Source organism: Equus przewalskii, chromosome 24 (assembly GCF_037783145.1).
Source record: "Equus przewalskii isolate Varuska chromosome 24, EquPr2, whole genome shotgun sequence".
Lineage (NCBI taxonomy): Eukaryota > Metazoa > Chordata > Mammalia > Perissodactyla > Equidae > Equus > Equus przewalskii.
Window position 1 is genome coordinate 26,922,762 of NC_091854.1, and position 24,652 is coordinate 26,947,413.

Below are 24,652 nucleotides of genomic sequence, written 5' to 3' on the forward strand. Positions count from 1 at the left end.
GAGATTAAACAAAATGCTACTGAATAACAAGTGGGTCAATGAGGAAATCAAAAACCAAACCACTTGGACATAAATGAAAATGAAAATATGACAAGCCAAAATTTATGGGATACAGCAAAAGTGGTTCTGAGAGGGAAGTTTATAGTAATACAGGCCTACCACAACAAACAAGAAAAATCTCAAATAAACAATCTAATGGATTGTAATCTAAAGGAACTTGAAAAAGAAGAACAAAGGCCAAAATCAGTAGAAGAAAGGAAGTAATAAAAATATGAGCAGAAATAAATGAAATAGAGACTAAAAAAACAATAGAAAAAATCAATGAAACTAAGAGCTGATTCTTTGAAAAGATAAACAAAATTGACAAACCATTAGCTAGACTCACCAAGAAAAAAAGAGAGAAGGCTCAAATAAATAAAATCAGAAACGGAAGAGGAGGGGCCAGCCCAGTGGCACAGCGGTTAAGTGCACATGTTCTGCTTCTAAGTGGTCCGGGGTTCGCCAGTTCAGATCCCGGGTGCGGACATGGTACCACTTGGCAAGCCATGCTGTGGTAGGCGTCCCACATATAAAGTAGAGGAAGATGGGCATGGATGTTAGCTCAGGGCCAGTCTTCCTCAGCAAAAAGAGGAGGATTGGCAGTACTTAGCTCAGGGCTAATCTTCCTCAAAAAAAAAAAAAAGGTAATAATAATAAAATAAATTAAAAAAAAAGAAATGAAAGAGGAGAAATTACAATGGACACCTCAGAAATACTATGAAAAGCTATATGCCAACAAAATGGATAAACATAGAAGAAATGGATAAATTCTTAGAACCATACAACCTTCCAATACTGAGTCAAGAAGAAATAGAGAATTTGAATAGACCAATCACCAGTAAAGAAATGGAAACAGTAATAAAAAACCGCCCCCAAAATAAAAGTCCAGGACCAGATGGCTTCCCTGGTAAGTTCTGTCAAACATTAAAAGAAGACTTAATACCTATCCTTCTCAAACTCTTCTAAAAAATTTGAAGAGGACAGGAGGCTTCCTAACTCATTCTACAAGGCCAACGCTACCCTGATACACAAATCAGACAAGGTCAACACAGAAAAAGAAAATTACAGGCCAATATCACTGATGAACATTGACATAAACATCCTCAACAAAATACTAGCAAATTGAATACAACAATACATTAAAAAGATCGTATACTGTGATCAGGTGGGATTTATTCCAGGGAAGCAGGGATGGTTCAACATCCACAAATCCTTGACATGATACACCATATTAACAAACTGAAGAATAAAAATCTCATGATCATTTCAATAGATGCAGAGAAAGCATTCAACAAGCTACACCATCCATTTATGATAAAAAAACTCTGAATAAAATGGGTATAGAAAGAAAACCTCTCAACATAATAAAGGCCATATATGACAAACCCACAGCTAATATCATACTCAATGGAGAAAAGCTGAAAGCTATCCCTCTAAGAACAGGAACCAGACAAGGACGTCCACTTTTGCCACTCTTATTTAACATAGTATTGGAAGTCCTAGCCAGAGTAATCAGCCAAGTAAAAGAAATAAAAGGGATCTAAATTGGAAAGGAAAAAGTGAAGCTGTCACTATTTGCAGATGACATGATTTTATACATAGAAAACCATAAAGAATCCACCAAAAATTTTTGCAAATAATAAATGAATATAGTAAAGTTGTAGGATACAAAATCAACATACAAAAATCAGTTACATTTCTATACACTAACAATGAAGTAGCAGAAAGATAAATTAAAAATATAATTTCATTTACAATTGCAACAAAAAAAATAAGATATCTGCAGCCACTATGGAAAACAGTATGGAGATTTCTCAAAAAATTAAAAATAGAAATACCTTTTGACCCAGCCATCCCACTACTGGGTATCTATCCAAAGAACTTGAAATCAGCAATTCCAAAAGTCCCATACACCCCTATGTTCATTGCAGCATTATTTACAATAGCCAAGACGTGGAAGCAATCTAAGTATCCATCAACCGATAACTGAATAAAGAAGATATGGTATATATACACAATGGAATACTACTCAGCCATAAAAAAGATAAAATCGTCCCATTCACAAAAACATGGATGGACCTTGAAGGCATTATGTTAAGTGAAATAAGCCAGATAAAGATGAACTCTGTATGACTCCACTCATAGGTGGAAGTTAAACATAGAGACAAAGAGAATTGATTGGTGGTTACCAGGGGAAAGGGGGATGGGGGGGCACAAAGGGTGAAGTGGTGCACCTACAACACGACTAACAATAACATACAACTGAAATTTCACAAGGTTGTAAACTATCATAATCTTAATAAAAAGTTAAAAAAAATAAGATATCTAGGAATAAATTTAACCAAAGAGGTGAAAGACCTGTACACTGAAAACTATAAAACATTGTTGAAAGAAGTTGAAGAAGACAAAGAAATGGTAAGATATTCCATGATCTTGGATTGGAAGAATTAACATAGTTAAAATGTCCCTACTTCCTAAAGCAATCTACTGATTCAATGCAATCTTTATCAAAGTTCCAACAACACTTTTCACAGAAATGGAATAAAGAATCCTAAAATTTATATGGAACAACAAAAGACTCTGAATAGCCAAAGGATTCCTGAGAAAAAAGAACAAAGCTGGAGGTATCACATTCCCTGATTTCAAAATATGCTACAAAGCTATAGTAATCAAAACAGCATGGTACTGGCACAAAAACAGATCACTGGAACAGAATTGAGAGCCCAGAAATAAACCCACACATCTATGGACAGCTAATTTTCAACAAGGGAGCCAAGAACATACAATAGAGAAAGGAAAGTCTCTTCAATAAATGGTGTCGGGGAAACTGGACAGCCACATGCAAAAGAATGAAAGTAGACCATTATCTTATACTATACACAAAAATCAACTCAAAATGGATTAAAGACTTGAATGCAAGACCTGAAACCTTGAAAGTTCTAGAAGAAAACATAGGTAGTATGCTCTTCAACATCGGTCTTAGCAGCATATTTTCAAGAACCGTATCTGACCAGGTAAGGGAAGCAACAGAAAAAATAAACAAATGGGACTACATCAAACTAAAAAGCTTTTGCACAGCAAACGAAAATATCAACAAAATGAAAAGGCAACCTAACAACTGGGCGAAGATATTTGCAAACCTTATATCTGATAAGTGGTTAATATCCAAAATATATAAAGAACTCACAGATCTTAACAACAAAAAAAGTAACAACCCAATTAAAAAGTGGGAAAAAGATCTGAACAGACATTTCTCCAAAGAAGATATACACATGACCAAAGACACATGAAAAGATGTTCAATATCACTAATCATCAAGGAAATGCAAAACAAAACTACAATGAGATATCACCTCACATCTGTCAGAATGGCTATAATTAACAATACAGGGAATAACAAGTGTTGGAGAGGATGTGGAGAGAAGGGAACTCTCATACACTGTTGATGGGAGTGCAAACTGGTGCAGCCACTATGGAAAACAGTATGGACAATCCTCAAAAAGTTAAGAATAAGACTTAATACGTACGATCTAGCTATTCCACTGCTGGGTATTTATCCAAAGAACATGAAAACACAAATGCATAAGGATATATGCACTGCTGTGTTCATTGCAGCATTATTCACAATAACTAAGACTTGGAAACAACCTAAGTGCCCACCACGGGATGAAAGGACAAAGAAGATATGGTATACATACACAATGGAATACTAATCAGCCCTAAAAAGATGAAATCTTGCTATTTGTGCTAACATGGATGGACCTTGAGGGTATTATGCTAAGCGAAATAAGTCGAAGCGAGAGAGTCAAATACCATGTGATTTCACTCATAAATAGAAGATAAAAACAGCAGCAACAACAACAAATGAACACACAGATACAGAGATTGGAGTGGTGGTTACCAGAGGGGAAGGAGGTGGGGAGGAGGATAAAAGGTGTGTCTAGGCATATGTCTATGGTGATGGATGGTAATTAGTCTCTGGGATGGTGAGCATCATATAATCTACACAGAAATCAAAATATAATGATGTACATCTGAATTTTATAGAACGTTATAAACCAATGTTACCTCATGAAAAAAATGAACTAAAAAAAAGAAATAGAAAATATATAGGAAAGTATTTGCATAGTTTTATATGTTAATCATGAGGTTAAAAAACACATTTCTAAACACAAGTCAAATAGGGTACTGCTTATATTTTTTCTTTCCTGCATTTGACTTTCCAATAGTCTAGCTTTCCATTTTGACAATTTTGTTTTCATAAATTATTCTGTGGATTTTGGTATGATTTTTGATGTTTATAATTTCTGCTTTTTAAAAACCATGACTGATTCTATATATATTGTTTCTTTTATTTTTTACTACTTTGTAGTTTCAGAAATCAAGTAAAAATGTTAAAATTGTGTGTCTGTATTTCTCTTGTCTTTTATATTTATTATACCTTCAAAGAAAATTACTCCACAAATCTTTCTCTCTCTGTTTGGTTTCCCCTTAAAATAATATTTGCATCAGACTCTAAAACTGACATTACTAGTATATTTTTTGATAGTTTCTATCAATACAAAGAAATATGATTAGATTTTTAAAAAAATACTTGATACGTTGTGTGCTTTTTAGATGAATATTTTCACTTAAAACAGCAATTTAAGAGCAAATTTCACTTAAGATAACTTTGTGATCTGCTTTAACCAGGACTAATTTTTTTCACACTGATATAATTTGGCATAAAGATTATCATGCTAAAATACGATTATAGCAAGCAGCACTTAGAAGTTGCAAAATGAAATATAATAGGACAGCTATCACAAATAGTGGATCGTACAATAGAAATAACAATGGGTTAGAAATCGACTGCAAATGAGACCATTGTGAAATGTGCCTCATAATGAAAACTCATTTCAAAGAACTGTAAAAGTCACTAAAGTCTAAGTGCATTATTTCTTATAGGTAATTATATTTTTATAAAGTAAATCTTGCTTGAATATAGTCATAAGTTCAGCCATTGCTTCTTAAAATACTCTCAAGAAAAACTATATTTCTGAACCAGAATTTTACTGAGAAAGATTAACTTTTCGTTAATGTGACAAAACGTTTAGCTAATTGCCCAAAGAGGAATAAGGGTCCACTTCTTTATATCATTATTATCACTGTGGACAAAATAGCAAGTTCATTATCTAAACTCTTTATTTCTTTGCTACACTGATACCTCACTGTATAAATTCTCTGTAAATTAAGACTTTTAAATTCATTAACCAAACAATTCTTCCATTAACTTAACAAACATCTATTGAGCACGCATTAGATGCTAGACCAAGGGCTGGGATGAAGATGTGATTGTTGCCTTCAGTTACCTCATAACCCAGTGGCGTGGTCATAAAGGCTTACAGTTAAACAATAATAATGGATACTCTGACGTATTTATTATATGTGTGACAATGATTCAAAGATGAACAAAACAAACACAGTCCTTGTCCTAATGGATCTTGCAATCTGTCCGGAAAGTCAGAATTAAATGATTAGGAAATTAACGTATTAATTTATTATGACTGGAATTCATGCTACCCAAAAGATGTCAGAATGCTATGAGAACTTATAATTCAGGACGTGACCGAGAGATGGCTTCATGTCAGATAATATTGGAATTAAGGCTCAAGACATAAAGAGTTCACCAGAAGGAGAAGGCAGAAAGGGAATTTCAAGCAAAGAAAATGACACTAGCTTCAGCATTCACCTAGATATTGAAGTATTTGACGTGTTCTGGAAACAGCGAAGTATCTTCTCAATAAAATTCTTTGCAACATGGAGACGATCAGAGGAGTTTTTTGCTTCCTTAACATTAATGCCCGAAGAAGAGACATGAAATTCTTCCTCAAGAGCAATGCACTCACGGAGAAGACTGGTTCAGAGAATTATTCCCCTGTCAGGCTCCAGTAGCCATATTCCCAGGTCAAACCTTATCAGACCTTCACATTGTGAACGGGGCCTCATTCTTGGGGATGGAGAACCATCAGTGTCAAAATAAGAAGGTGGAGTTCCCTTTCTCTATGAGGAAAGGAAGGATTGAGCGTCCCAATAAAGCAATGGTAGAAAGAACTTGCCTCTTACTTCTCTATTTCCTATTTGTTTGGGTTTTTTTTTTTCTTGAGGAAGATTAGCCCTGAGCTAACATCTCCCGCCAATCCTCCGCTTTTGCTGCTGCAGACTGGCCTGAGCTAACATCCATGCCCGTCTTCCTCTACTTTATATGTGGAACACCTGCCACAGCATGGCTTGATGAGCTGTGCATAAGTCCACACCTAGCATCTGAACCAGTGAACTCCAGGCCACCAAAGCGGAACATGCGAACTTAACTGAAGAGCCACTGGGCCGGCCTTCTATTTCCTATTAGGATGAATGTTACCACTACCCTCCCTGTAGCCTAAAATAGAAACTTGGAAGTCACTCTAAGCCTTTTTCTCTCGATCACTCTCCAAATTAGTCAATTACAAGCACCTATTTATTCTATCTCCATTACATGCCTTGAATGTATGTTCTCTTTTCATCCACTCTGCCTGACCCACAGATGGCTTCATATCAGATAATACCAGAATGAGGGCTTAAGAGATGATGATTCTCTCAGCCTCTCTCACTTCTGACTTTACTTACTTCTTAGTTTAACCCCTCTTACTGTCTTAGGTTAGCCCCTCTTACTGTCTTAGGTTAGCCTCTCTCACTTCTTGGACTGTGGTAACCCAGGCCCTTGTAACAGTCTCTTCACTAATATGCCTGCTTCTACTTTCAGCTTCTTCCAATCCATACTTAGCATTGTCACCAGAGTAATCCTCCAAATAATTTGGTCATGTCATGTCTGGAATGTCAGAAATCAAATTATTTTAAGAAAGGGTCCAAGTTCTACAAGACTGCATTCAAGGAACCTTATAATTTGACACTAGCTTAGCTTTCTGGTTTTATTTTCTGCAAAACCCCTATGCATATTATAATCTAGAGCCATAATGAGCCATTTGTAGCACCTGAAAGAGTTAGCGTCTCTAATGGGAGCCATTCTCCGGTAGATTTAGCTTTGGAGGGCATGAGAATAAATTTAGCCTTTTTAAACATATCTCAGAGGACTCCTCAGCCTGAAAAAAATACAAATGAGAATAACTGCATTTTCATAAGGAGGAATTATTATGGAAAATATATGTTATGATTTCACCTTTTGGAAGAATATTATTGTGTTATCAAAAAAACTGTCAAACTTTTTATAGATCAAAAACAAAAAAAACCCCCCAAAGATTTTGGTTTGTATGCAATGAATATGAAGTCTGTCATGTGAAGATGAACAATAGAAAGCAATCTTTAAAAATCTATGTAAGGGATGTAATGTACAACATGATGACTATAGTTAACATTGCTGTAAGATACACAGGAAAGGTGTAAAGAGAGTAAACCCTAAGAGTTCTCATCACAAGGAAAAATATTTTCTTTCTCTTTTTTAGCTTTTTCTTTTTATTTCATCTATATGAGATGCAGGATACTAACTAACTTACTGTGGCAATAATTTGACAACGTGTGGAAGTCAAACCATTATGCTTTAAACCTTAAACTTACACAGTGATAGATGTTAATTATATTTCAATAACACTGGAGAAAAAACTGAAGTAAAAAAATTTGTTATAAATATGAATCATAATATATCCAAATAAAAGGAAAGCAAACTTAAAAGAAAAACATCAAATATCAGAGAACTAGTAGGTAGAGTCTGTCACTCTTTCTTAATTTAAGAGCAATTAAAATAGATGTAGATTCTGAGTTTTACAATAAGGATCTACAAGTAATGGAATCTCTATTATGGTGACTTCTCTTCTAATTCCACATGATACGTTCTTCTCAACCAATCTACACCATTGGCTCTTCTCTCTCCATACCAGTTTACAGGCAATAGACTCATTAATGATATCATTTCTTATTTGGGGCAGGGGTTTTCTAACTATGGCCTGCAGGCCAAATCTGGTCCACTGCCTGTTTTCATATAGTCTACCAATTAGGAATGGCTTTTATATTTTTAAATAGTTTGAAAAAAAAAGAATATTTCATGACACATGAAAATGCTATGAAATTCAAATTATAGTCTCCATAAATAAAGTTTTATTGGAACACAGCCATGGTCATTTGTTTACATACTGTCTTTGGGTGCTTTTGTGCCATAATGGCAGAGAGTTGCGATGAAGCCCCTATGGCCTGCAAAGCCTGAAATGTTTACCATTTGACCTGTTGCAGGAATAAGTTTGCTGATTCCTGAATTAAAAGTGATACCTGTTATGGACTGAATGTTTTCACCTCCTCAAAATTCATATGTTGAAGCCCCAACCCCCTCATGTGATTATATTTGGAGGTGGGACTTTTGAGGGTAGTTAGGTTTAGATGAGATCATGAGGGTAGAGGCCCCACAACAGAATCAATGTCCTTATAAGAAGTAGGAGAGAGACCAGAGCTCCACTTCTCTCTGCCATGTGAGGACACAGAGAAGGTGGCAGCTGCAGGCCAGAAAGAGGGCACTCGCCAGGGGACAGAGCTGGCCAACACCTTGATCTTGGACCTCCCAGCCTCCAGAACAATGAAAAATAAATTCCAGTTGTCTAAGCCATCCAGTTGATGGTGTTTTGTTATGGCAACCCGAGCTGACTAATACAATACCTAATAGTTGGAAATTGTAAGCTTGAGTAATTTTTTAATTGGCTGCCCAGCATCTGGCCTTTGGTAATTCCCACTTTAGGAGTCTTGGTAGGAGGCAAAGCTTACCTACGGAGAAAGGAAAAAGCAGCCTGACATCTGACAGCTGGTAGCTAGCCTGGTTGCTAATGACCATGATGGAACAAAACAAAACCAAGGCAACTACAAAATCATACCCGAATAGAGATAAAAACAAAGACCTTGCGCTTCTACTATTGTGAGGGGTTACTGCTTCTTCTCCAATGGCAACCACAGCTCCTCTCCACTCCCCTGGTACTCATAGGCCTAAAATACCAAAATCTCTAATAACCAAATGTGCAACTTTCAGAGAATACCCAAGCCAAAAAAGACGACTACATTCTTGAACCTTTTTCAAAATCACCTATAAGTCCCTCCTAATTCCCTCTTACTGAGATACTCCATGGTTCTCCAACGTATGCAGTCTCCCTTGCTGCGGCAATGAATAACCTAATATTGGTGAGTGGATACATTTGGTGGTCTTTGCCTGCTGGGTGTCAACATCACTTTTAGAAGGTAGATACCTGGTTTTCAAGCTTCTTTGGCATCAGTGAATTGGGTACCCAGGTTGTGCAGGTCAGACACATGCTCCCTACTCTCCACAGAAGCTACTGACTAGAGGATTCATTACGGCTTGAGCAGCAGCAGCAGCAGCAGCAACAGAGATTGCAGGCTGACAGTGCCGTAACAGTGGTCAGTACCCAGTGCAAACTGTGGCATTCAGCATTGAGTGGTGGCAACAATGGTATTATACCACATTGTTCTATTTAAAATTGCTTTTGCCTATTTTCTAAGTTTTACTTGTTGTCTTATTGTCAATTCTATCATTTATTCAACACCCTCTCATTAAAATCTTTTCCAGCTTAAATCACAAAGAGTTGGTTATTGTGCGATTAGCTGAGAACCTGTTAATACTGGAACAATATTCTACATAATCTCCTTATGCAATTTCACGCGTTTGATGAGTAAAATATAACTCTCCAGTCACAGATACTCTTCTAAGTTCCAGGTCTAAAATTTTTATTGTTTACTGAACAGCTCCTTTGACTACACCACATGAACATCCAATCTATCATGTTGAAAACAAAATTAGTCATCTTCTCAGACCTCTTCTATTTCTTGTCTATGTAGTTGGTACTACCTAAATCAGAAACGCATAACTAATTATTCACCAAGCCCAATGGAGTCTACTCTTTCTGAAATCTATTTCTTCTCATCTCGTAGTCATAACTCTAGCTCAAAGCTTTGTTTCTCCTGTGGATTACTTCCATGGCTACATTGGTTGCTGTGTCTTCCACTGTACCCTTTATAATCCACTCGCCACATAGAAGCTACAGAAATCTTTTAAAAATGCGAGTCACATAACATCATATAAAAGGTCTCTTTTGGCTCCCCTTTGCAAGAATGAAGCTGCTTCCAGAATAAAAATTCACATGATACTGGAATGTTCAGAAATTACTGAGTTAAGCTTTCTAGGGCAAGATCAATTGTGCTACATGGAACGTGTAATGATGTCCATGTTTCTGTCTAATAGAGATCTTTTTTGATCTCTCTCCTAGGCAGGAAGTGACTCTGCTAAAAGAGACTTTTAAAAACCTTTGCCATCCCTGTAGCACCACAGTCCTATAGCATAAGTTGATTCCATGAAGCATTTATTCATTCATTCAACAAACATTTACTAAGCATCTATTACTTACCAGACCTTATTCTAAGATAAAAGAATAAAGCATAACGTGAAACAGATAAAGTCTCTGCCTTCATTTTAGTGGGAGAGATGTATTAGAAGGAAATAAACATAAATATATAATATGTCGTGTAGTAGTAGGTGCTATGGAGAAAATAAAGCAGGGTGAGAATGACTGAGAGTATTGGGAGGGCTTCTAGCTATATAAAGTGATCAGAGAAAGTCACTCTAAAAAAATAACATTTATCAAAGATCTGAAGCAGTGAGGAAATGTAATGACACAGTGTAGGATATAGAAACATCAAAGACTATACTGGATAAAAGCATGAGTTCTGGAGTTAGACTGTCTGGGATCAAATTTGATCTCTGTCACTTACAAGCCTTGTGATCTTGGTCAAGATCCAACTTCTCTGTACCTCAGTTTCCCTGTTTGCAAAATGGTGGTACCTACATTACTGGGTTGTGCATCTTAAATAAGTTAGTAGATGTACATTGCTCAGAGCACACAGCATACACTCAACAACAGAAGTCATTATTTTGAAAAACATATGCTAAAACAAAGCATCGAGGTTAGGAAGAAAAACTTACAATATCACGCAATCTAATCAATAATTTGTAGACAACAGGGGAAGCAAAGCCTTTTGTTGAAACCAAATAATGAGCATGCAGAGGCTAAACTTTGAGCAGATGCATAAGCCACCATCAAGGCAGGTCTCCTACCATTCATCCAAGCAGTCACTGAGTATCTATGGACCAAGCACCAAGCCAGATGACGGACACGAAGGTGACAAAGTTAGACATTATATTTTTTTCCCAGAAAGTTTATAGTGTAAGAAGAAAGACATACAGTAAAACAAACAATTACAGTAAAAGGTATAAAAGTAATGATATAAGATGTACAAGGATGGTCCTATAGGAGTATTTAACTGGAATAGTGATAAGGGCTATGAAATAAAAAGCAGACATGCCAGACAACACACAGAAAATCACTTAGACTGAACCAAACCATTTCAGTAGCCTCATTTTCATTTTAACTTTAAGTAAAGTCTAAGGTACCTACAAAAGAATACATATCAGAAGTATAATGTTCACTGAATTTTTATATACAGAACTGATTATCCACGTAATCAATATCAAGAAGAAGAAACTAAATATTTCCAGAATCCCAAAGCACCTCCCTCATGGACACTTCTAGTCACTATCTTACCTCCCAAAAGATAACCATTATTATAATTTCTGATAGTATAGACTAGTTTTGCCTCCTGTTGTATTCTATATAAATGAAAACACGTATTACATATTCCTTGTGCATGACTTCTTTCCCTAAACATTCACACAGAGACTTGTAAGTGAATGTTCACAGCACCCCACTTGTAATAGCCCAAAACTGGAAGAAAACATCTTAAATGTCCATCAAGAGGAGAAAAGATATTGTGGCATATTTATACAATGGAATACTATTCAGCAATAAAAATTGAGAAACATTACAACATGGACAAATAAAATAATTATTGTCAGTGAAAGAAGCAAAACAAAAAAGAGAATATACTATAGATTACATTTATATAAAATCCTGGAAAAATCAAACTAATCTGCAGTGACAGAAAGCGGAGCAGTATTTGTCTGAGGAGGGAGTGGGTGAACAGTGCCACGAGGAAACTTTTGAGGGTGATGGATATATTCATTATCTTGTTCGTGGTGATGCTTTCGCTGGTGTACATATATTTTAAAACATCAAATTGTACAGTTTAAGGATGTGTGGTTTATTAGATGTCAATTATAGTTCAATAAAGCTATTTTTTTTAAAAAAAGGAGATTTAGGAGTTTTACTAACAAATATTAGGAAAACCTTCCTGAAATCAAACTGTATTCAAACCTCCAAAAAAAGGTCATCACATATCCTGAAAACTTCAGCCCAGTTAGGGTGGACTCTACCAGCTGTGCCATGGTAATTAAGAACAAGGCTTCTGAGTCAGGCGCCAGGGTTCAAATGCTCCCTCCTCACCTTGGCAGCTTTCTGACACTGGGCAAGTTATTTCTTTATCTTTCAGTTTCCTTATTTAGCAATTGGAAATAATAATACTACTTCAAAGAATTTAATGTGATGGCTATATAAGTTTATATACATAAATGACTTAGAACTCAATAAATATTAGCAATTATATTACCTATAAGAGTTAAGATTCTTCTGCCTATATTAGATAAAACTAAATGGGCAGTATTCCTTGCAATGACTGAATTAGGCTTTTTTCTCTTTAGTGATGTAACCAATATACTGGCATACTAAATCCTACTTGAATACACTCCGTTCTACTTTTCAAACCTCATCTCTTGACATGCACAAGCCAATACATCCCACCCAACTGAATCTCCGGGTACTTTATATAATTCAGCAGTTTCCTATTCATCTCTCTACTTTTGTACATGACTTCCTTGGCCTAGAATATCTCTTCCATGGAACCAAGAACCCACTGAGAGGACCAAATATATCTTGAAATTCTCAACACATTGTACAGTTCTCAACACGTTGTAAGTTTTCAACAAACTTTGGGCAAGTTTTCCTTGATTCTAATTTTCATTCTCTTATTGTGTTTTCTGCCACTAATGTTAAGTACTTTTATTTTGTATCCTGTCCCCTAAGCATGGTGTTAACTGAATATACTATTTTTCTCTTCTGTTAGAATTACTAAATAACAAAACTAGGATGGCAGTTCATAGGTCTCCCATCCCAAAGTATCTATTTTTCCTGCTCCTCTTTAACACTCTTTATTTCCAAGTCTTCCTTTACAATTATAGATGCCCACATAAGCTTGTTGATACAGAGCAGGCTGATGAGAATGATGCTCTTTTGCTTTTTCCTAAGTTTCCTCCAGTTTCTTTATGTTTTTTTCCTAAAGAGCAAAATGCATACCAATTATCTGTATCACAGAAAATAAATGCTTGATTTTCAAGTATGAGAAATTTTGTATTACAAAGTAAATTTTAAAATCTCTTAGAACAAAAAATGCCTTGATATTAGAAGCCACATAGTTTCTATATTTACTTATACCAAGGAATACTGAAAGAATATTGTTCAGTAATTATTGTATAGGAACATCCTGAACTGTTTAACAATTACAGTATAAAACAATTTATATTTCAAAGTTTTACCAGTTTGTGTGAAATTCTTCTGCAAAGCACCAACTTATAACAAAAAATTACAATTCTAAACATTTGTTCTCAAGGAGAACTAGAACATAGAATTAATATACATCAATAAAGAGCGTAAGTTGACACAAAAATTAGTCCACTGCCTGTGGTACTAAGAATATTATTTTTATGGTAGAACATAACATTAAAGTTCTTATTAGCTGAATGGAAAATATATTTATGCCTTCCTAAAAATATATTTTTATGCATAAAAATATATTTTATGCCTCCTTACCAGGTTAATGGCAGATCAAAAAAGCATACTGTTGAATGTATTCTTTGACAGGCTTTGAAAAATTTAATGCATGTTAGCTCTATGAGGTATTGTTACCTTTACAATCTCATATCTTAGGAAATGCAAAATAAAAAACCACCTTAATTTTACAAGGTTGAAAAGATAAAATTCATAGTTAAAGACATTGATCCATAAATTAAAGGCACAACGAATGTCTTACATTATTATAAACTGACACTCTTACAACCTTATGAAAATCATTGATCATCTCCTAAATTTAACATTATGAGGACCACATGGTTAGTCTCTGATTCCAGAACCCCAAATGTACCCAGATGTGCTTTAAAAATGAAAAGCACCTCAAGAGAATTCTTGTCATGTGTGACAAACCTCTATAATCTACAAGAAGTATTGATTCCTAATCAAGTGCCTTGGAGGTAAATCAATCAAATGAGCAGCATCAGCATAAATAATTTAAAGTTACTAAAAATATAATCTAAGCCGGACTATAATCTGTAGGTAACAGTGAAGTTGGTACGTTAGGGAGTACTGGAGAGAGAAGTGGGTTTGAATCCGGTTCTGTCACTTTCTATCAGAGTGATCTCAGTTTTCTCATAGGTAAAAACGTGAGAGCACATATCTTACCCAGTTGTTACAAGGTTTAATGAAATGTTTGTAGGTGGAGAGCCTGGCATGTCCATTAAATAAACATTAGTTCCCCTTCATTGTCAAGGAATAGGCGATCACTTATAGGCTAAATCAGTTTTGTCAAGATTATTGTTTTATCAGAAGGGAAGACAAAGTTTGAATTGGAACACATATGCCTTCACGCATATTCAGGGCTATCAAAGTGCCAACTGATCAGAAGAGATTCAAAAATGTGTACTGTACCATGTTTGAATACATCAAGTGCTTTATTTACGGGATGTTGCTCCAAAGTGTATTTTCTCTTATTTGGGGAATCAAAGCATTCCTTATTCCATAAATATGCCCTAGACGTTCCTACATCCACCATTTCTTCTGCCTGGTATGCCACTGCTTTCTTTCCAATAGGAGAAATATAATTTCCCCTTTAAAGTCTTGATCAAATGTTCTCAAATTGGTCCTCCTTTCTCCCAACCAGAAGTAATCTTATTTTCTTTAAGTATTTTTTTGGGGGGTGTGTGTGTGAGGGTACTTTTCTTCCTTTCTTTTCTTTCTTCTTCATGAGCTAAGCATCCCATTTGAGAGCCACTATGCTAGGTACTTTGGAGGATGAATAAAACATCACACCGTCCTCAAGAAACTTACAATTTAGAAAAATACCAAAGGTAAGTACATAAATAAATAAAATCTAGGTGTAATGCAGAGGACAGAAGGATAGAAGTAAAGGCCTTATACACTGCAAGATTAAAGGATGGATATTAAGACAAGCAGTCAAGTAGGTGAAATTAGGTGAGAAAGGCCAGAATCATTACTTTATTTAAAAGATATTTGCTAAGTTTTAGAATGATGGACTAAAATTGCATTTTACTAATTCAAATGGAAGTGACACCTATATACATACAAAGCTGAATAATCCCAACAGTTGCAAATTCAATAATGTTCTAATAGCCTGGTCAAGAGAGACTGTAGCACACAAAAGTATTGGTTTCATTGGGGGTTTTGATCAGAATGACTCTTGGGACAGTTTCACAATTTCTGAATAGATATAGGGAATATCTTTAGACATTTTAAGTGTATTGTTTTTATTACATATAATAGTACTTACACACTCCACAGAAAATCATACATCCTCTGACTGCCAGATATCCTCTATTCATTCAACAAACTAACTTTGGGTAAAGCACTTTATTAGCCACTGGATGTACAAAGATAAATAAGACACAGTAGTCCTCTCTTCAAAGAGCTCAAAGAAGCAGACTTTGAAGTAACTAATTATAACACAGCATGCTAACTTTTTAGCAATATTATATCCGAAGTCCTATATGCATATGTGGTAAAGTGACTAGGTTGGGCAAACAGTGACATCTTCATAGAGGCAGTGATGTTTGCACCGGGCCTTAGTCAAATTAATAAATGGAAGCAGAACTACAGTCAATCAAAAACAGGTCTTAATGTAAATGTTTTATCTTTGGCTTTGCAATTTGTTATTAGCTGCATTTGAACATGGCTGTGTCTGTTGTCGGGGAAATCCTTTCCAAATAAAATCATAAAGCCACAGAGTAAAGCCTTGATTTAAGGAGCAATCCTGAAGCAGTTTGATTTTGTCCACCTTTTTCCTTATATATGCCAAGAATAAACTACATTCTGATGAAAGTCCTTTGAATTTCACTTCCAAAAATGCTCCCAATTCTATTCACTTTTCTTCCCCCTATTATCATGGTGTTCACCCTCTCTTGGCCAGATTATGGCATCTAATCCCCCTGCCCTCACTAGTCACTCTTACAAAACTGCTGTAAAGGATACTTAAAGAAACGTAGCCTCCAAATGGCAATTTCTTTCCTCAAATTATTTTCAACGTTTAAGAGGCTCTAACAACTTGGTTCACAGCACTCTTCTTATCATTTTCTGTCTTACTGTATAACACACCAATCTCTTTCTGATTCCTGCCATCATCTTCACCCATCTTCCACCTGCCATCATCGCTTTCCTCAGTGCTGGGTAAACTCCCAGTGTGTGCTCCTGACCTGTCATGTCCCCTCACCTCCAGCTTCCACATGAAACCCACAGGGGAGTACAATTCTCCTCCTTAGACAACTTTTCTTTGAAGGAAGCTTCCAGGGACTGTTGTCTTTTCTCCTCTCAGAAAACAGAAGCAGAGGGAGAAGCTAAGTGGACAAAGTGGGAGGAAAAACACAAAATTCTCCATCTTATTTCATTCCATTTTAACGTTTGTCTTTCTCTCCCCAACCTCAGAGTATGCAAATGCTTGTCCAATGTCTCTGAACATTTCACAGAGGAATAGCAATTTCTTCAGACTGAAGTACATTGCTATTAGTTAATCTTTTCTCTTTTTAAGACCAGAGTCCCAGTTTTGAAGCTGGTGGATGCTCCTTATTACTCTAACAGAAGCAAATAGAGCACACCAACATTCAGGGTTCCGGATTTTTCCTACCCACCCTGGGCCAAGCCAGGGGGTCCAAATTCTGTAGTTTAGGGACTGAGTTCCATTCTTAACCATTCTTTACCTTGTGATGGCTCCAGAGGGTCTCTAACCAGGGCCATGAAATTTCTCATTGTTCCCTGGCCACAGCAGACCACAGGGTTCTCGAGGGGTGGGGCCTTGGAGGACCACTTCCTGCTTCCGGGGCCACAAAGAAGGAGTTTCCAGGGAGGGATTTCTCTTGGTTGTCCCCTCAGAAACCTACGTTGGTTACTTTCTTAGGTTCCAACCTTGGGTTACCTGCTTCTTGGTCTGAAGCCAGTCATTGACATTAAACGTGGTGATTTTTTGGTTAGGCTCTACTACTTAGTTGCTTCGTTGTTTCTGAAACTGTCCTTTCTGATATACCCAATGGTGGATATATTCTGGCCAGTGCTCAGTCTTTTTATTCCATCAGCTGCACTGTAATCCTATGATTTTTCTGGTAACTAGTGGTCCACACAAGCAACTCTAAAACTTGCTTTATATTCAATCCTACAGTAGCAGCCAGATCAGTAGGGCAGCCCTTCTCAGCTAGGGGGGTGGAGCTTCAAAGTAGACCCAGAGAATCTGTCAGTAGCTTGTCTTCCTTTGCAGACAGAACTTTAATTTTTTGAGATTTGGGTGGCCTCATAATGTCAACTAAGTGTTTTTCCATCTGAACAAGAACTCCTAAATCAATGCTGCATTTTCTAAAAAATTGCAATTCAAATCTCAGAGTGACTACCACCTTGTCCCAAGTGGCTTTCTAAGGAAAATACGGCTGATTCTCAATTCACTTTTGCCCTTTTATATTTTAACTGCAGATATCGGTCTGTGATGATTTACTGGCTTTTTCTAACGCATTATTTGGAGAAGTGATTTTAACCCAAGAAGCTAACAATGTTTGTGATGCCTCTAGAGTAGTGCCCACAAACAGGAAGTTCAGTATTTACAAAATCCCATTACAAATCTCTAAGGTAGGGAGGGAATGGAAGTTTGAGATTGAGTTTTCAGCAAATTGTATTAAAATGTCTTGACATGCTTTCTTCTACTTTCATGTAACTATGCATTTCCAATTCTTCTAACTGAATCTGCTTTCCGTGCCATCCTGTCCTCACTATCTCAGTCCCTCAATCCCTTTAATCCTCCACACCTTGGCCAGGCTCACATGACAGCCTTCTCATATGTCTTGTCCCCAGAGTATTCACCGTGTCTTTGGGAGTGAAATAGTTCTGTTCTGTTTGTCTCCTAACAAGCTGACAGAAACCTCAAAAACATTATGCTAAGTGAAAGAAGCCAGACACAAAAGACTACATGTTGTATGATTCCATTTACATGAAATGCTCAAAAAAGGCATATTTATGGAGACAGATGAGTGGTTCCCTGGGGCTGGCGTGGGAATTGAGATCAGAAGGAGGATTGACTGATTGACTGCGCCTGAGCAGGAGGGATTTTCGATGGGGGTGATGGAAATGTTCAAAACTGCCTTGTGGTGATGATCGCACAACTCCATAAATTTGCTGAAAATTACCGAATTATACACTTAAAATGGGTGGATTTTTTGTTATGTAACAGACACCTCAATAAAGCTGTTAAAAAAATAAAGAATCTACTGAGTGGCTTTTGTTCTTTGCTTCTTTAGAGGGGAGGGTGCCTGTGAGTCCTAACTTAATAAATCTTATCCCATCACTCAGAAATATAACTTACAATTTCTCTGCTTAAAACCATTCCATTAAAACCTCATCAGTGCCCACAAAATGAAGTTCAACCAGGGCACATGAGCCCTTTGTGGTATCTCATCTGTCCACCTCAGGGTTCCTCCTTCCTCAGGCTTACTATTTTGTACATTTAATCCCTTGTGACATGTTTCCTTTTAAAGCAACTCTCCTCTTTCTGCCCACTTGTTAAATTCCAATTTATTGTTCAAAAGACTCGTCGGGCTTTACCTCCTTTGTAATTCCTTCCTGGGCTTTGCCAATAGAGTTGGTACTTCTCTGTATTATTCCTGTTCATTCATCACATTTCTATAATCCCATGTAACATGCTGTATTGTATGGAGTGTTTTACTTGTCTATGTTCCTTACCAGACTGTAGGCTCCCTCACAGCAGGGGCTCTGTGGTCCTTGGAATCTCTAACGTGAATCACAATGCTTGACACACAGTAGGCCCTCAACAAATGTTTACTGAACTGGACTGAATTAAATGTTTGTATTCTCTCCAAAATTTGCCCAAGCAGAAGAGGTGACTAAGAGTTTGGATTTCAAATGTTATACCCATATGTATCAGACAGGTGAAATCAAAGCAAGTTGTGTGTGTGCGGAAGTAGGGGCAATTCTTGATGTGATAGAAGGTTTTTACTTCCATGAGATTCTGAGCAACTGTGTAGTTTTCACATGCTCAGGCTGTTCTAACTCCTTTCAGTTCAGAACCTCTTATGTTTTACTGAAATGACATCCAGATGCTCTACCTTCGCCTTACTAATATTGCTTGTTTTTTATGCCAATAAATAAATATTAACCATTAGTCTTTATCCAATTTAAATTGATTGCTAGTGACAGAAGCAAGCAATATAAAATGAAACTTACAACACCTAACATGACCTAAAATTTTATTTTGACTAAAAATTGATAGAATAATCATATTTTTTTGTAACAAAATTTAGATCTGCCAGTTTTGCTCCAGGAAAAGATGACTTGAATCAGAAGAAAAATACAAAATGGCAGAAAGCTTAGTCGGTAAAATTTGATATGAACAAAAATATAGGGTTGGGAGAGTATATGAAATTCTTAATAAACTTGCAGGAAACCGTAACTTCTCAGAAACTCAGGGAAGATGTATCTTATTTTCTGAGGCACTCCTACGAGCCATAAAAACCGACTTCTCTCCATGAGATGTCAATAAGATATTGAAAGGCAACTCAGTATGCTGCTCACATGCTGGTCCAGGCTCCTGGGAGTGACACTTACCTTATGAGGGAAGAAAGGGCTCTGTTGCACTTGGTATCCTGGAGAATGGGTAAGCCTATATTGTGCTGTCTTCTTCTTAAGGGGATTTGTTGTTTTAGTTTTGTTTATTATTAAGTATTTTTAGTCAAATTCTAGTTTAATTGGCATATCCCACTACCCGTGAATGTATAATCAATAGAACATATTTCTAAAAGACAGCTCAATAGGAAATTATTATTTCAATAATACAAATGCATATAAACACATTTTATCCAATTACCACTTATCTTGTTTTAAAAATATATATCTAGAGGTTAAAAAATACCTAACTTTATAAAATGGACACATTTAATATTTTGGTTCACTTGATATGTGACTCCTCTTAGAATAAAAGATTAGAGTGACATAAACATTGGGAATGAACTTAAAATCATTTACACTTGTTGGAACGCTAACAGCGGCATATAGCATTAATAGTGAGCAAAAGTAAAATGAGTATTATATTCAATGGTATTTAGTGTAATTTTTTGCTTTTGTAATCACTTTTGCTGATGCAGTTTTAAACCACTCCAGTTTTGACAAGTTACTTTTTAATTTCTTTTATTTATTTACTTTTTGGATGTACATCATAATATATTTCAAATTCTGTGTAGACTACATCATGTTCACCACCCAAAAGCTAATTATTAATGGATAGACACACACTAAACAAGAGACTATTTATGACTTGTAAAACATAAAATGTGGGAGGAGGGGAGTGAAAAAGTAGAGCTTTTAGAAAGAGGTCAAGTTAATTTCTTTTAAATAAGAAATTTTGCTTTATCCTACATATACAAGCTTTCAATTATAATACATTATCATAAGACCTGAAATGTCACATGGCTTACTGCAGTAAGGTCGTGCCAAGAAAACTACTGCACATTGCTGCGAACTTTAATTGCAGTTCTACGAGACCTTTCAACTTGAACAACAGAAAGTCCAGCTTCTCACTTGGGATATGATAGAGGCAGAACAGCAGTATACTTTAATCTTTAAAGCTACGTTCATGCCAAATGTTTTAAATCTTTAAAATGGTATTGGAAGGACATGATGAGAACACATTATAAAACTGCACTAAAATAGCACAGTTTATTTTAAAGCAGAGTCAGAGATTTACTTCTATGTTCTTAGAATAGCAATATACCTTTCAATGTACAGTTTCTAGAGATATATGTGATACATGTGAAAAATGACAATCAATTAGCATATGGTATATACAGATAAAAACAATGTTGTACAAACAAGTAGATTTATACATTTTTACATATAGATCTTCATAAGTACTCATGGAAAAATCAGCATTTACACAATTTTAACTAAAAAAACCAACATCCACTTATATATATGTGTGTGTGTGTGTGTATTTACAAAGGGCTATGCATTTTAAGACATGATTTCACTATTTTATATATTTCACATAATTAAAATGCATCAGAAGACAGTAGAAATATTCAGAATAGTACATTTTGACTCCACAGTGTAGGTTTTGCAAAAACTGGTAGTTTGTAAGTTCCTGAATAACAAAATGAAATAGAAACAAAGCCAAAAAAAAAAAAAGGAAAAACTATTAAGCTTACTGTATCCTGCTCATATCTGGTTTATGAAAAGAATCTTCAAGTTATATTGAATCAAGCAATAGTTCCAATAGAACTAGCATCAATTGCTTGTATCTTGCCTTGTTCCTAAAAGGAGTTCAGATGGGGTGAAGGATGAATATTCTGTACTGCACCAAGATGAAGACCTCTGTAGGCTGAATTTCAAACTCTTCAACATTTCAGTATGAAACATATCCTACTTCCAAGTCATATGCATAAAGTGTTAAAAGCAAATGCACCCACTATGTTGCTTGTTATTTATTAAAAAAATTATTATAGAGACTCATTTTACTTGCAAATTGAAATGCTATGTCATTGAACTGTACAGATAAAGCCAATGTGGTTAATTAACAAATGTGTTTTATAGCTACAAAATAACCGTTTCACATTAAATTACATAAAATCAATCACTGGCCTTTCATATTTTGACTTAGGCCATCTGGGAATAATCTTTCACTTTGAAAAATAAATGCACAATGGAACATTAGTAGGGAGTACGACAGAAAAACTGGGCAACCGTATTCTGACTCTGAAGAATACAACTTACTAGAGAAATACTCTTATTTACTGCATTAGGATGACTTTTTAAGTGATGGATTATTCTGATCTACTTTAAAAATATTTATACAAAAATTATATGTGACAGCAGCTTTATATAACAAATAGTAAAATGAATTTGACAAAAATAAGGGTATTAATGTTTTTCTGAGACTGATAAAATTTCATACTCATTGAGTTAAGGCACTGGAACACATTTGGAAAAAAAAAAAAAAACAGGTTTCTCTATATTAGTCAGAAATGTCATTGTTAAACTTTAACAAAGACCAAACATTTTGTGTAAGGCTAGGCAGTTAGAAGGCAGCCCCTATCAGCAGGTAGCACACCAAAAATGTTTGGTTTCATAATATAGTTTGGGAGAACTACCTCTACAAAGTCTATTCGTGCTGATGCTCCTGATGCTGCCATTTCTGGTGCCCGAAAAGCTGCTGCCTCCACATCCTCTGTTGTAGGTGTCACTGTATAGTCTCAGGCGATTGGGCAAGGGGCACACTCTGGATCTTCAGACGCTAAGATGAGAAAAATCAATTTCAATGCCCAAAAGATGGAACTCCTAAGGCAGAAGGTGACTAAGATAATTACCAATTGGTCTACAGCACAGGGAGGTGGAATGTTTGTTCTAATGTAATGACATAGATATAGGTTTCAAACAAGATTTTGGAGAGTTAGGAAAAATATTAGATAAGAAGAAACAGAAAATTCAACTGAGCGGAATTGGACCAGATGACTAAAAACATGCATACTTCCTGAAAAGAGAAAGCAAAACATTCACCCATAGATCATTGAGTGATAACCGTTCTCATGAAAAGAACTTGCTTAAACTTTCATTTCTGAGGTTATTTCTGCTCATTTAAATTAACTCTCTACAATAACAAGAGTTATTGATGCGTGCTGTTTAAGGCAGAATACAAATGGATCCATTCGTATTTTATTCTGAGTTTCAGTGTCCCTTTTTCTCTCCGAAAATAACAAAATTTGGTTTATAAATGTCTTCTGTTATATAAAATTTTCTCAACTATATCAGCTCCCATCATATGTAGAATAATTCAGCTTAATCTGTATGGTGTTTAGAAGAAGCTCTTATATGAGAAAACATTACCGAAAAAAACCAGTGAGAGAGATATATGTAAGTGGACATACTGGAGAAGAGCACATTTTATTATATTAAAAGAATTTTGATTGGAAGAATGTTTTGAGTTGTAAAAAGTAATAATTCCTCTCATTTATTTCTCATTAAATATTTACAAAGCGATCTTTGCTCAGCATCTTCATGTTTCAATAAACATATGTGGAATTTGTATCTTGAAACATTTTAAAAAATCTTTGACCTGAGTGGAAAATGATGAATGCTCATATTGGATCAAAGTCATTTACAAAATATTTACCATTTCTGGAAACACAGTAGTAGCTTAAATTAATATAGTATGGCTATTTTGAATTAAATCAATTAAAGAACCATCCTTTTTATTTAAAAAATTGGCATTTTTATGACAATCATTTATACAGCTTGTACACCTGAATCCATTATGTTTGATATACTGTAAAGTGACAAATCTTCACAAATTATAATAACAGATTCTTATTGAACATAACTTTTCAGCAGGAGCCATCCTGAATCAATTAATCATGCCCTTACTCTAATTTTGCTCTCCATTTTTTCCAGAAAGCCAGCAGTCACATCCCAATTAATGACATACATATTGTATTTGCAATTTTTGATGTACTACATTTTATTCAAGTTAATTAAATGCTACAGTTTTACTTAGCATATAATGATTTAAAAATTGGATATGCTTAAATAGCCAAACAAAGCAAATTATGGTTCCTCAGATAAATGTGATTATGATCATACAAAATAATAAATGATGATGGAATACTTTAGCTGTATTAGAAATTTATCTTTGCTCCATCTAAAGAGACTTTTATATTTTCAATTAAAAGGGAAAATATAATTTCACATTACAATATTTTCGCATATAACTGAAATTAGTGCACATTAATCTTAAAGCATTTTTACAGTAGAAGGCAAGAAGTTGAGTCCTCGAATCCAGATAATCACTAATTATGTTAGAAGAACTCAGCAAACGCTCTAAAAGTTGACCAGTTCAATGCTTCCAATAGGTGGATTAGGAATGCACATAGACTATTTGAACAAAAATGAATTCTTTGCATGTTTCATTGACAGACAATATATACACAGACTCCCTGTGAGGATATTTTGTCTCACAGATTTTACTAACTAGAATTTTAGCTTCATTTATTTATTTTTGGACATAATACTAAATAGGCATTTAACAAAGATGTTTATTTACAAATTGATATAGCTGTTTCACATCGTTATCTTAACTCTCCCAATGTGTGTTTATTAAGTTTGTATTCTTATTTTAGTGATATAAGGAAAATAACAGCATCTGCAAAATCTTACAAAGAACATTATATTTTATATATCCTACTATATTTTATAAACTAGATGTAGACAATGCTTTGTAGCTCAAGTTCAAGCTAAGTTGAATATAATTGTGCACTTTGTGTA

At 35.4% G+C, this 24,652-nt stretch overlaps 1 protein-coding gene across 9 annotated transcripts in view; it reads right to left on the reverse strand.

The window, feature by feature from the left end:
* Positions 1-24,652, reverse strand: part of LRRC7 (leucine rich repeat containing 7) — a 492,999-nt gene that overhangs the window by 175,803 nt on the left and 292,544 nt on the right. For 2 of the 9 annotated variants that reach the window (XM_070592306.1, XM_070592307.1), the window contains one exon: positions 20,708-22,628. The exons of the other annotated variants lie outside the window; for them this stretch is intronic. In XM_070592306.1, coding sequence (XP_070448407.1) covers positions 22,622-22,628 — 7 coding nt within the window. In that variant the 3' untranslated portion in view covers positions 20,708-22,621. Of the gene's footprint in view, positions 1-20,707; positions 22,629-24,652 lie in introns of those variants that run through there. 9 annotated transcript variants of the gene reach the window in all.